The sequence below is a fragment of the Mustela nivalis genome, assembly GCF_964662115.1.
Source record: "Mustela nivalis genome assembly, chromosome: 8".
Taxonomy (NCBI): Eukaryota; Metazoa; Chordata; class Mammalia; order Carnivora; family Mustelidae; genus Mustela; species Mustela nivalis.
Window position 1 is genome coordinate 114,100,193 of NC_139027.1, and position 14,705 is coordinate 114,114,897.

Sequence of the window (14,705 nt, forward strand, 5' to 3'; positions counted from 1 at the left end):
GCTATAGGTTTTGATTCTGTTTCTGCTTGAAGGCAGCTGAGCCCTTTCCTATGAGAGAGGGACCAGAGCTTCTCTGAGGAGCCCAGATCCTCTGTATTCATGGTCACTCCTGCCCACCTGGCCCCTAAGGTACCTCTGTCCAAGGAATGAGGGTTCCAAAGCCAACGGACTCAGTCTCAACCATCTGTCTCAAGGACAAGGAAACCAAGTTCCAGAGACAGCAACACCAGCACAGACAACCTACAGAGGACTCTCATGGGATGCCAGGACATCAGAGCATAAAAAATATGCTGGTCTAGAGGTGGGGGCTGCTGTGCAACATCTGATAAATCCAAATACCAAGGCAAACGTGCTCACAGACGCAGTCATGTAGAAGACTCCAGACCCCAGGCAACTACAAAACACTCCCCACAGGCCAGCCACATAAAATACTTGGGTCTTAAAGGGGCTATCTGAGTGGGAGGCCATCACTCCCCTCTATCCACCATGACTGTAAATACCTATAACAAAACGCTCGTCATCCAAATCCGTTCAGGGCCCCTGTGGGGCTAGAGGGCTTACCAGCTGAGGGTTCTGAACCAGGGCAGGTCATAGGAGTGGTAGACGTTGTAGCCAATAGTGATAATCTCATGGAAACACTTAATCTGAACACACATCACCTACAAGATAGAAAATAATCAGAGTATTTGCTAATTCCCCAGTTCTTACCATTTTTGGAAACAGAAACCCACACAGAGGTCATGGGCCTTGAAGAAAAACGATCATATTTAAGGATGTCAGTCCTACAGTGACTCTGCTCTCCTTCTCCTTTCCCACTTACTCCGCACCCCCTTGGCAGTGCAGTCCTTTGTGTCACACAGACTAGATCCAAGAAATAGGCCCCTCTGAAGCTTCAATTAACTTTTTATTTTTGTACTTCCCTGGACTCCATCAATCTCTTCCCCCTTTTGACTTTGAATGGAAATACCTGAAAATCCCCAACTGCTTTGCTCAGCAGTCAGCCACTAGTCATCTGACCCTGTCCGTGCCAGCAGGAAGACTAAGAGAGCAGTGCTGTGGACTGGGATTTTTTAAATCAAAGTCCTAAGCCCCACAGTGAGGCCCCAGGGAAACAAGAAACAAAACGGAGAGTCACATAGAGTCACAGCCAGGGTCACTGGCTAATCAAACGGCTGAAATAATAGTATCAACTTTTAAAATGAAGAGATATCTTTAACTACACACAACTGGCTGATGCCAACAGCCCTCCGGTTGGCTCCTGGAAGGGGAGCAGTGACAGTTCTAAGGCAGATGTGGTCTGAGGACCCAGGACTCCCACTGATTCCCAGAACCAACCCAATACCCTACACTTAAGATGATGGAGCCGTAGGAAAAACTGAAGGCAAAACCAAAAAGCATGCAAAGTGGCACTTACAATGATCATTAAAACCATTGGTCCCAGGTAAATGATGATGAAGAAAAATGCAATCATGGCCAAAGTCAGGATGCCTCTCACCCACCAGTTCTTCCATCTAAGAGGAGAAGGAGAAAACATGTTAGGAGCCAGGAAAGAAGCAAAGCACAAAGTCAAGGGGGATTGCTCTTTCCGGAAGGAGAGATCAATCCCTTCCTGCAGCGTACCTCCTTCCCGTTGACAGAGGTACTAGCCACATGCGGGCAAAGGCAGGGCCAACAGCCATCACCTCACCCACACCAAACTCAGCAGGTGCTCCAAGGTGTACAGAAAAATACTCCCAGCTTACTATCTTAACAAACGAATCTGGCAAAAGTCCGAAGGGAAATGTGGTGCCCACTTCTGTATTTACTTGGATGGCTTCTAGGCCTCTCTATCCAAAGAAAAACAATGCACATTTTTCCAGCAGCAAAATCCTGAATCACTCTGCTCCTGTATCTTTATAGTAAGAACAACATTCAACAACAGTAATAACAATCACAAAGATGCATCTGGCACTTTTATAAGGACTCAGCATATATTAATGCATTTAAGCCTCAACACTACTAACCCTTCCAGATAGGAAATGGATATACACAAATCATATAGCTGTGACGTGGTCCAACCGAGATTTGAATCCTAGAAGTCTGGCTCCAGAACCCAAGCCCTTGACCATTGCACGACACTACCTTTCAAAGAGACATATGTGTTCAAGACACACATAGCAACACCTTCAGATAATGTTTTGAGGTCTTAAAGTTTGCGTTTTTTAATCTGCCCACATAGCCAGTGTTGGAGGACCAGAGTCTCAAGGGACTAATATTTTAGCTCTGGATTCACCCAAGTTGAGATTTCTCAATTCTTCTGGGTGAATTTAAGGAATGTCCACAATGGATGTGTGTGGGAGAGGGAAAACTAAACTTTGACCTAGAAACTTGGGCTCCTCTGTGAAAAGCAGCCTGTTGATTAGTCACAAACCCTTCACAAGTTGTCAGCAACCTTGCCTGCCACCCCTTTGTCCACACTTTCCTCCTCCTCAGACTACTGTCCCTCCCGGCCCCACCGAAGCACCCTTCAAAGGCCAGATCCTTCTAGGCTGTGCTCATAGCTGCCATCAAGCACAAGGTTTCATTCAGAGAAGGCCTGAGCAGAAGCAGGGAGACTGTGGCCACTGCCTCCGGGCAGGCCAAGCCTGCACACTTTGATAGCCATGGGCTCACGTCCCATGACCACAGGCTGCCTGAGGACTCTGGGTTTTCCACAGCACTCGGACCTGAGGTGAGGCCCCTGCAAGCATCTGCATCATGAAGCCAGGTTATACCTTGAAGACAAATTGGAAAGGGCCCTGTTGAGGACCTCTGGGGTATCATCTACAGACGTTGATAAAGGAGCAGTCTCCGCTCGGCTCTCACTGTCTGACGCAGTCTCTCCATCTATCTTCACTTCTGACTCCAATTCCTACACAGCAGAAAAACAGGATGAGGAGAAGGTCAAAAATGAGAAGTACATGCCCGTCATAAGAGATCTGTGGGAAAAGACCCCCCAACAAGGCTCGAGGACCTAGCACAGCCAGGTGACAGAGCAGATGGGACTCACAGCGATCCCGACACTCTTCTGACATGTGCCGAGGGGGCCGACTCTGCTGGAAGCGAAGCACACATCTGCCATGGGGGACTGAGGAACAACCACTATCTGCTCAATCCCCCCTGCCCTCCCAGAGGCAGGGGAGGGAACAGTCTAGAGGAGGGGGAAAGGGACTCTTTTGTATCCAAAAGGGGAGGCAGGCCTGAATTTCAGCAGGACCTCATTCCTGACCCTGCCCTTGCTGCCAGGCTTACTGCCAAGGAGGGTTTGGCCGCGGGGACCCAGAAAGACAAATCCACCTCTAAAACCTCTCCACCAACACCTAAATCATGCAGCAAAGTCCCTGCTCTCCCACAACATGCTGTGGAACCTTAGTACCCCCAGAGTGGCCAGTGGCTCTGGCCAGGCTCTCAGAGAAGAGCCGGGGGTATGCAGGCTGTTGTCCCCCCAACTAAATGCCCCAAAGTCTGCTGTGTTACTTCCAGACTCCACAGGAGCACCCCATGAGGAGGCCAGCCCTAGGCAGTGTGGAAAACACACCATACTGCTTACTAGAGTCTTGGCTTCACCAAGACTGGGGTGCCGCTGTCCTTTCCAGCCACACAGTCCCAGGCACCAGAGGACCCTGCCATGTCACCCACAGAGTTGCCATCTGGGCTCCGGCCATGTCAGAAACTCACCCTGCTTGTCAACCCCCCCACGAGGGGAGCAGAGTCATGCCAGCAATTGGTTCTCTATCCAAAGTACCAAGGGCAGGCTGCTCTGAATCCTAGGGACCTTACTACTCGGAGAATTTATCTCTTACAAGAATTTAGAACCACTGCTGTTGGGAAGAGATGGAAAAGAAGTCAAATCACTTCAAATTAGAGTCGAACAATATTGCTTCGATTTGCAGAGTTCTCAACAGCTGTAAGATTGTTTCCCATACCTGTTGGGAGCCACAGAGTCATTCTGGAAGGAAGGGAAAGGAGACAGGAAGATCCTTATCTGAGCAAGTTCAATGGTGGGCCCCAAATCTCCTATTAACCCATGTCTTCTGACTTCTCCATGTTCATCCCACTACATTTCCTTTTATTTAAGCATCTTGGAATCTACTGTTTTTTTTTGACACCTGACACTTTATTAGTAAGGAAACTTGGTTTGGTGAGGGGGTGGGGCTGGGATGGACAAGAAGTGCCCATCTCAGGGGATTTTCCTGGACCACAGGCATTCCTCTACACAGAGTTTGAGGAAATACCATCGTGAATGAATTCCCCAGAGGACAGCACTGTGACTGCCAGGCAGCAGAGAGGGGAGGGGCACCCTAGCACAGCTGGGCCCCTGGGACAGCAGGTCTTCGAAATCAGGCTGGACGTCGATGGCTGGACTGCACACAGACATGCCATCTGGGCCCACCAGGAAGTTCCAGGCGACATCGTTGCGGCAGACTGGAGACCATGTGATGAAGTGGGGGTCAGTCATGAAGGCAGTGGTGTAGTCATTGGAACCAGGCAGAGCAGGAAGGTGAAGAGGAGGTGCACCTGCACACGCTTCACCACGCACTTCTCAAAAAAGGATGAGGGTGGGCTCGAACCCGCCACTGGGTCAGAGGTCCTTGAGGGAATTCAGGATGTCTTCATTCCTGATATCCTCCTGACGGCTAGACAGCTAGCACAAGAAGCTGCTACAGTGTGTTCACCCGGGTAGGGTGTGGACCACTGCCTCGGAGGAATGGCACGTTCCCGATGAGCAGACCTTAGCCCACAGGGAGCCGCAGGGCACCCAGGCTTCTGGGCTCGCCAGGGGCCAGCGCACCCTGAGTATGGAGGTGTGGGGCTGACAGCCGCGAAGACGGGATTGTGGAGGTCAGGCTGGGGACCCCATTTTACTTTTCGGCAAGAAGTTCACTATGAAGTAAACTAGAAATGGCAAACGGGTATTTCACCACATCTTCAAAGATTTTGTTATATATGTTTGTGAAAACAGAAAACAGTCACTTTTTCTTAAGTTGAATAATTTGAATTTCCCCAAGAAATACATGAAATCGAGCACCGTTTCATGGTTACTGGTTTTTTGGATATCTTCTGTAAAGTGTCTATCAAGTCATTGATCATTTTTCTACTGAGTTTCCTGCCCTCCTTTGGATTTGTAGGAGCGTCTCAGGCATTCCAGCCTTAAGTACCCTGTGTCACTGTGTTCTCCCAGCCTTCTCTAACCCAATCACTCCTTCTCTTAACCTTCTCATTCTGGGTGCTGGCCACAATGCAGACTGATGGGGATATTTTTGTACTTGTCTGTTGTTCCCTCAAGACAAGGACCACCTTTTCCTCTTCACCTACCCATGCCTGGTACAGAGCAAAATGCTTACAAATGGATGGGAAAATAATGGAGAGAGGAAGCCAGGAATTAATTCCAGGTATGGTAAAGAGCTACCCAGCCCCTGCCCTCAGGGAAATAGCTCTTTCAAAACTACACTAAAACCGAGGGCTTTAACTAGTGAAAGACTGCTAATAAGAGGCAGCTGGCTTTGGTGAAGGACCTATCCAGATGACCTCATCAGCAGGATGTGAGGCAAGAGCCTTAGCTTCTAATGACATGGTCACTGTTCCTTAGGCTGCCACAGCACAGCGAGGGGGCTCTGGACAAGTCCACGCAAGTGCCTCCATATTGCAGTGTCCTCACCTTATCAAACAGGCCCAGAAAAATCTTCCTTCCTAAAGAGATACTGCCAAACTCCCACCGCCCCTCCCCCCACCCCCACCGCATGGCTCTGTCCTAATCCGGCACTGAAGGTTCTGAACCACAGCAATGCCTCTGGAATCATCCCTCTCCAGTTAGAGTGAACGAAGACTGAGGCATTCAGAAAAGCTTTCTCTTCCTTATATTAACATAAACACCCACACCCCAGTGGCAACCATCAGCACAGGAATGATGCTGCAGATTATCTAGATCTGACCCCTAACCCGAGGAGCTTCAGCATGTGACCTCCTGGGCCCCACCAAGGCCTCCCACAGATGTTCACCAGGAGCATCAGGAAGCCACAGGGGCTTAGCTGGAGTCCAGCACAGGAGAGAGCCTGTATCCAGCCACAAGCACATGTGCGCGTGCGCACACACACACACACACACACACACACGCATGCATGCCCCAGCACAAGGTTATTTTTAACTTATCCATCCGTCGTCAAGGAGATTCACAAAGGCTGCTGGTTTCCCTAGGCGAGGAAGGGCAGGAAGGAGCCCAGGCAGAGTGCCCACAGGGGAGGGGCAGCGAGCTCCAGCTCAGTGCTGAGCCTCTCTGGTACTTCCACATCCTTTGATGAGCATTCGCCCAGCACTGTGTCCTGCAAGATCACCCTGACTCCTGTCCTTCCTTGCGAGAAGGGGTGAGGGGTAGTGGGGTTCTAGATGCTATAAGGGGTGCTTGGGGGGCGCAGGCAGATAAGCAGCCGACTCTTGATTTTGGCTCAGGTCATGATATCAAAGTCCTGGGATCCAGCCCTGCCTGATGCAGGGGCTAAGAAATGAAGTTAAGAAATAAAGCTAAGAAATGAAGTTAACACCCTAAAGGAACAAGCCTGAAAGAAGGTAACTTTCTAAGTTTTACCTGCCTCATAAGCAAGTAACCCCAGGACCCATGCGTGATGCAGGTCACTGAATCAGCATCTCCAGAACCCTTACTGGAGGCACCCTCTGAGCAGGAGACCAGCACCCACCCAGACAACCACTCCCTCACAAGCTACAATAGGACCCAGCAAGGAGGAAGGGCAAATCCCTGTGCAAGGGGCAAGGGCATAGCCCAAAAAACATGGATGGGGAGCAGGCAAGACAGCCAGCTCTCTGGGCTCCTGACCCCCAGTTCACCACCTCAACCCCTTGGTGTAGATGTCATAAGAGAACAGGCCAAGGGAATAAAAAGCGAAGAGAACTTGGAGGCTTATGGTGTTCGGGGCTCCTTTCCACCCCGTGGGAAAAGGCCTTTCGCTCAGACCTCAGGGACTTCCTCTTTGGCTGTTTATGCCTGAGTGAAAGCAGCCAAGTCCAAGCAGCAACTTCCATCATAGGCAGGGATGCCGAGGGGCCAGGGACCTGGCCCAAGTTCTTGCCCAGCAGCAAGGTGGCACATGCCAGACCAAGAGTGGGAGGTGCTAGAGGTACACTGGTGCGCTCCTCCAGGGGATGACAAGATCGGCAGATGCAGAGGATGACCTCCAGCAGGAGGAAGCAGCGGCCAGTCTGGGAGAGTAGGGCCCAGGCCCCAGCTCTGACGCTCACTACACTCCCGGGAGGCCTCAGATCTCTTGGTGTTCCCAGGGAAGAAAGGATCCCTTATCTTATCTGGAATGATCAAATGCCACAGCAATGGAAGTCTGTGAAAACAATAAAGAGGCGGAAGAGCAACACCGCCACCCACAGCCCTCAGTATCCTGACCAGGGCACATAGGACAGCAACATAGAGCCTTAATCCCCCCACCACCTGCCACCAGGCAACCTGGGCACCCTTCCCAAGGAGGGTGGCATGGGAAGAATGGTGGCCGGCAGGACCTGCTGGGGCCCATGTGCTCACCAGTTATGTGAGCTCAGCATCGCCCTGTCCCGCTTCCTCTTCCATGGCTTCCATTCATCCAGTACGCAGCCCCCCAACTCAAAAGTAACCCACTTCCCAAAGCTACTGACACATAAAGGCAGCGGCCCATACTAGTGCTCTCTGGAGTGGGATGTGTGCAACACAATCCACTGAAGTGTGGGAAGAAATGTTACAACTAACTTCTATTTTTCTCCTTTGTATTTTCTTTCCTGTGCATGCTTTATAATGGGCCTACCAGTACACGTACATAACTCCATAAGTCTGTGCAAGCTGGGCACAGGGCTAAAGCATCACATACACGTCAGACTCGGCAGCATCTCAGTGGCCATGGGCTCCCTGCTTCCCAGTGTGCTGAGCAGTGCCTGGAACAGAGCAGGCACCCAAGGACTTGGTGACCTAATGAGTTAATGAGAATTCTACTTGACCTACCACAGACCAAAGCATCAGACTGCATGGAGAGAGTGACAGAACCCACTGTGATCTCTAGCTCACATGCCACCACCCATGCCCCTGCCTCCCCAGTGGCCCTCACAGCGGGACCAGACTAGTCCAGTCCCACTCCATCCCCCTCCCTGTCGGGAGGGTAGCAAGGAAAAACTGCTTTGCTGCTTTAAACTGTCTCAGCCCAGCTTCCAGGCAGCCCCTCCCTTTTCAACCCAAAGGCCCAGATCAGAGGCTAGTGGAGCACAGCCTCTCCAACCATCCTCCACAGTCCCTTAGTCATTCCCCAAGGGGCCTGGAGCTGGTGTAAACAGGAAACAAAAGAAATTTCAAAATAAAGAAAAAAGCTCCCTTCTGGGCCTTCCTTGTCCACTTAGACCCTGAAGGGAAAGCAGAAAGTCTGACTGATAAGGGACAGAGGGAATATCATGGGTACCAAGGCTCACAAGAGGCCTGAGACCTGCTGACATTTTTGGAGGAACTCTTTCTAGGAAAGGCTTCCCCTACCAGCCTTCCAGGGCCCCTGCCCAGAAGGCAACCCTAGCCCTGATCCGAGGCTCAGAACAGCACAGCACAGAAACTTTCCTTCAGTGGAAGCAAGAGAAGGCAATGAGAGAGGGCCAGAGAACACAGCAGGTGGGAAGGGAAGCTCCCTGCAATTGAGGCCTGGCTTTTCCTGGCCTGGGGATGGACCTGCACTCACAGAGCTCATTTTCACTGTTATTTTCCGGGTAGAAAACCCTACCCTCTTCCCACTCCTTCCTAATTCCCAGTGCTTCCTGAAGGACTGCCTTGAGCTTATGAAAGCTTACGAGGCAGCATCCTTTTGGGGCTCCCTTCTGGTTATCATTGGTGTCAGGGTACACCCTCTGACCTTATTGTTTCTCAAGACTCCACAGTGACACCCCCAAGTGGTTGACGGTCAGAACTTGAGCAAAAAAAAGTGTGGTTGTGGTCAGGCTACACAGGAGCCCTTGGCATTGTATCTACCAGACTCTGGGCAGAAGGTACTCACCCTATCCCATACCCCATTTCCTTACCAGATGCCAACTCAGTTTTCTACCTTCCTAAAGAAAACATATTAATATTCTGTTCCTGTTTGCCCATAAGGTGCAAAAAACTAGGGGAAAAAAATAAGTGATAGCAACCACTAGGCTCTTCCCTCTCTTTTTCACTTTCAGGGAAATTTCATTAAGAGGTATGCTCAGGGCACTGGCTGGTTCTGCTTCCAACAACTCGGCCCTTTCCACTGGCAGTGCATTCAAATTCATAAGTTTCATTTACTCGGTGAATTATGGAATTCACACAAACTATGTTTTGCGCCGCTTTAGATGCAAATCACAAACCTTATCCTGGAAGAAAGTCATCAGGCTGAGCCTAACCCTTCTGCTAAATATTGGGCTTGCCATCTTCTTAAACCCTGTGGGAGCTGCCAGGGCAATCCACTCCCCCACTTATAGACACATCCCCAGGAGAGAAATCGCCAGAAACAGGCTTATCTTTAATAAGAGCATCAGAGACCTAAGTGTCCCTCCTACTAAGAAAGTCAAGTATGGGTGGGGTGTGTGTGTATGTAGTGTTAGGAATAGCAAATATTTCTAGCTTTTTCTAATGTTAATCCCATTTGCCAAGTTCACTTCTTTAGACAAAAGATCAAGGAAGAGGAGTCCTACTCTGAAAGTTCACAGTCATCTGCGATATGGCCATACCCCTGTCCTCTGAAAGCCTCCCATCAATATGACCCACAGAAAATGTGCTCAGCTACTTCAGATGGACTGATTCACCTATGTCCACAGGTGACTGCACTCCACAACAAAGGGTTCCAGAGAAAGGACATGAAAGATGCAGGTGTGCGAGACTCAGCTTTTAAAAACCTGACTCAGAAAGAAAAATCTGATCCTGTCACTCCCTGTCCTGAACTCCCTCTGGAGCAGCCCAGTCTAAATGGAGGCAATTTGCCTCTCGTGATCTGAAGGATAGATAGCTACAGGATAGGTCCACACTTGTTTCAATGATGTTCCAGGCACTCTGAGATAAGGGTCTTGTTTACCTTCCCAGCTTCATTCCTCACAGCCATTCTGAAGTACAGTCAGTTCCTAAAACAGGCCGTACTTTGTCACCGTCAGGGCTTTTTTCATTTTGTTCCTACCTAGAACAGTCTTTGCACATCACTTCTACGGATACCCATCTCTCTTCTTTCTGGCCAATTTTAATTTACCCTTTGAATCTTGGCTAAAAGATCCCTTTCTCTCCAAGGCTTTCCCAACTCCCTGTGTGCCCCAGTGGCCCCCTAACATTTCTTAAGAGGACACACCACACTGCACGGACTCCTGCTGTTGACTGCCTCACCACAGTACATCCAGCATCTGGCATGGGGCCCACAATAGAGAAGACAGTTAAGCAGGTCTTACCACATATGATTAAGGGGACTCAGCCAATCACTCCAAGAGGATCCAGGGTGTCCTGAATTGGCAGAGAGCTGAGTGACTTAGCAACTCATTTTCTGTGCTCTTAACAAGTACTGTTGTACTTGAGGGGGGCGGCTGAGTGGCTTAGTCGGTTGAGCGTCTGACTCTTGATTTTGGCTGGGGTCATGATCTCAGGGTCGGGGGATCCAAGCCCGTGTAGGGCTCCATGCTCATTGGAGAGTCTGCTTGAAGATTCTCTCCCTCTGTCCCTCCCCCAAGTTGTGTGCATGTGGCCAACTGTGTACCTGCTCACTCTCTCTCAGGTAAATATTTTTTTTAAGACTTTATTTACTTACTTAAGAAAGAGAGTGAGTGAGAGAAAGAGCTCCAGTGAGAGGAGGGACAGAGGGAAAAAATCCATGCAAGGGTCGATTACAGGACCATGGCTTCTTCAAGACCTGAGCCAAAGGAGATGCTTAAGTAACTGAGCCATTCGGTACCCCTAAATAAATCTTTAAAACAAAACAAGTACTACATGAAGCATCACAGGGCTGAAGCCCATGGTCTCACTATCTATCTTCTTTCTTTGTCATAAAAGCCCTGATTTTTAGCTGGGCTTAGAACCAAGACTACGTTTTCCAACTCTGGCCAGTGAGTTATTAGCACAGATGCTGTGTACAATCCTACCCTTCTTCTTTCATGCTGACTAGAATGCAGACTGCCTCGCTGGGGCTCCAGCAACAAATGAGGAGGTGAAATCCACCTCTTATGAATGACTAAGATGGAATGAGCTGACAACGAGGAAAGAACAGCTATGGAGGATGACTGTTTAATAGGACAAACACAGTAAAAGGGCCTGCGCTGCTTATTACATGAGAGAGAAGAGCACTTCTATTCTGGGGTTTCAGTCATTTGTGGCCAAACACATCCTAAATGCTATCGGGGATGCAAAAAGCCCAGGATTTGCAATAGAGGTATTTCTGAGAACAGTTCAGTAACAGAAGAAGAAGCTGTCTGAATGTAAGGCTTTCAAATTCACACACAGGACTGGGTCCCAACCTCCTCAAAAATGCCAGTCTCATACATAAAACCAAGAGTGTGGATGACAGAGAATGAACAGGAATTCTCCTTTCTCCCAACACCCTCTCCCACCTTTCCCACTCAACCTCCCTCTGGAGTAAATGCATCCATTACTAATAGAAGAACCATACAACTCTTAACTGGTATCCATCATCACAAGACATTATTTCATTCAGGTCAGAGATGACCAAAGGTGGAAAAATGGCCTCTGTCTCCCAGGAGGCTCTGCCCAAGGTTCTGTCCTGAGGAGATCACTTGTTTTTCCACTGTCTTACAGAGTCAGAGCACAAAATACTAGAAGCCCTGCTGGAACCCGATAGGTCCTCTTACTTTCTGTTCCCTAGTCATGGATCTTTGTTGAACATTTAAGGAAAAACGAGTCTTCAGCCTTGCTGAGGGAGAAAGCAACTTAAAAAAAAAAAAAAGTTTCCTCTTTATTAGAGAAAGACTCTTTCAAAGAGAATATATCAAATACTATTCAAAAGGGGCCCCTGGGTGGCTCAGTGGATTAAAGCCTCTGCCTTTGGCTAAGGTCATGATCCCAGGGTCCTGGGAGCGAGCCCCACATTGAGCTCTCTGCTCCGCGGGGAGCCTGCTTCCCCTTCTCTCTGCCTGCTGCTCTGCCTACTTGTGATCTCTATCAAATAAATAAATAAAATCTTAAAAAAAAAATACTACCCAAAAATCTAGTAAAATGAAAAAGAAAGATATATTTGCAATCCCAAAAATGGGCTCAAGTGTGCTCCTTAGACCTCTGCCAGAAAGTGAAACTAAGACCAGCTGCTGAGGTCCATATCTGACAAGCCCCTAAATCATAAATTGCCATCTGGTACCTGCCTCAGTTTCCCCCATCTCCAACAGTGCTTACTACAAAGGTGACAAGGTAAGTGGACATGAGAGCTGATGTCCCCGTGGTTTGTGCCCCAACCTCCCCTGCCCCTGTAAGTGGGCAAGCACCCTAAGCTGTTTTATAGCATTGGAATATTGTCACTTTTTTGGTACTCCTGATTCATAACCAACAGACATGGAAATACATGCTAATCAAATAGATTTCCTCTCCATTGGGGGAAAAAAAATTTAACAGTGATCTCAATCTCAGAATTGTCGTATTGACTGTAGATGAAATTATGAAAGCAACAAAGTGAAATGGCTTTTTTGATAAATCATTAAGGATGCACAGGAAAACAAGAAAGCCATTTAAGAAATAAAAGACTCCTGATCCCCAAAGATGGGATAATTTGAGTGTTAAAAGACTAAATGTGATTTAAACACAAGTATATGAAAATCTGTGAGTTCATAATGATAACTGTAAGAAGCCACACTGGCTACCTTTGAAGGCTGCTGGGACACTAGATCATCTTTTGAAAATCAATAATTAAAAGGAAAGAGTCCTTAGCGTGCCCTTACCACATAATGGATATGAGGAAATTGATTAAACTATTCTCTTTTGTGTTTGAAAAGCTCCTTTAATAAAAAAGTTTAAAAGGGAAAAAAGGTACAGGGGTGGGAGCTGCCTGGTCTGCTGAAGGGCAAGTGATTATGAGATTCCTCAACAGAGAAAAACCAACATGGCCTCAGTGTGATGTCCCAGGCTCTCAGAACTAAAACAAACATGAAATTTCTAACACGTTTAGAAATAAAACAGCCTCGGGACGCATGGGTGGCTCAGTTGGTTAAGCAGCTGCCTTCGGCTCAGGTCATGATCCCAGCATCCTGGGATCGAGTCCCATATCGGGCTCCTTGCTCTGCAGGGAGCCTGCTTCTCCGTCTGACTCTGCCTTCCACTCTGTCTGCCTGTGCTCGCTCTCGCTCGCTCTCTCTGACAAATAAATAAAATCTTTAAAAAAAAAAAAGAAAAGAAAAAAAAGAAATAAAACAGCCTCAGTGCTGCCAAACTGGATGGACTTTCCAGTCTTCATCTTGTACCTCTTGGCAATGTTAGATCTGGTTTACGATTCCTCCTTGAAACATTCCTCTCTCACCTTCCATAATACACACTTTCCAGGTTCTCATCTTATCTGACTGCTCTGTCTCAGTATCTGTGCTATTTTCCCTCTCCAAGACCTCTAAATGCTGGACTGTTCTGGTCAGATTCTAAACCCCCTACACTCTCTCCCTAATTATCATCATCCAACCCTTCGGTTTTAATTACCAGTTCCACCAACCTCAATCCGTCCTCCAGTGGCAGACACAACTACTGTTTCCAAATACTTAACGACACCTCCACCAGAAAGGTCTCATAGGCATCTCACACCTAACTATCTAAACAAAACTACAGATGTTGCTCACAAAACTGGTAATCCTGAGGGCTCACCATGCCCACATGTAATTGTAATTGTAATTGTAATTGTAATTGTAATTTAACAAAAGTGTCAAAAGTAATTGACACCACAATCTGTATCCTGTATAAGCCAGAAACGGGAGTGATGCTTAATTCCTCTCCCCTCATCTTCCCCCAGGTGATGAAGTCCCAGAACCTAAGTCAGGTTCGGAGGGGTGAGGTTCGGAGCTGATGACTAAAGAAAGAATTCTTAAGACATCTTTGGTGCAAAATGGTGGTTTATTAAAGCACGGGGACAGAGCCCGTGGGCAGGCAGAGATGCGGCTGCCGCCCCGGGTTGTTAGGAATGGTTGGTTATATACACAGGAGTTGGGTAGGTGAGGACAAAGGGGTGTTCAGAAGGGCTATTGGGGCAAAGAATACTATCAGGATATTGAAGGCTTAGTTGCTATCAAGTAAAGACAATTGAGAGTCTCCTGGTGGAATGTTACATTCCTGCTATCAAGCATCCTTGTTAATGAGATTTAGGTTTAGAAGAAATTTAACTTTATTTACTTTTCCTTCTACTTCCACCTCCTTCCATTTTTCATGGAGGGGAGGGTGACATTAGGGCTTGAGGAACTGAGTTCTGTGTCCCTGGAAATTGGGCTATTGATAAGGTAACTTCTTTGTTGTAATCTCAAGGACATTTGCAAACCAAGGGAGACTCCTGTTTTGCAGGATTGCGATCTCAGCAAGTTAACTATCATTTTATGGCAGTCAGGGGTGCCTGAGCAATGCTACACATATGGAGGGGAGCAGATGAAGGGGGGGGTGCAAGGCGCCAGCTCTTGCTTTGTCCTCAGCCAGCCTCCTGCTCCCTCATCACAGGTACCAGACACTATAGGTGTCTCCCTCCAAAAATCCATTCCAC

General features: G+C 48.2%; 1 protein-coding gene across 3 annotated transcripts in view; it reads right to left on the reverse strand.

Annotated features, from left to right (window-relative positions):
- Positions 1–14,705, reverse strand: part of CDS2 (CDP-diacylglycerol synthase 2) — a 63,361-nt gene that overhangs the window by 18,821 nt on the left and 29,835 nt on the right. For all 3 annotated transcript variants that reach the window (XM_082744463.1, XM_082744464.1, XM_082744465.1), the window contains exons 2-4: positions 2,754–2,890; positions 1,415–1,511; positions 562–659 (exon numbers count right to left, since the gene is read on the reverse strand). In XM_082744463.1, coding sequence (XP_082600589.1) covers positions 562–659; positions 1,415–1,511; positions 2,754–2,890 — 332 coding nt within the window. The remainder of the gene's footprint in view (positions 1–561; positions 660–1,414; positions 1,512–2,753; positions 2,891–14,705) is intronic.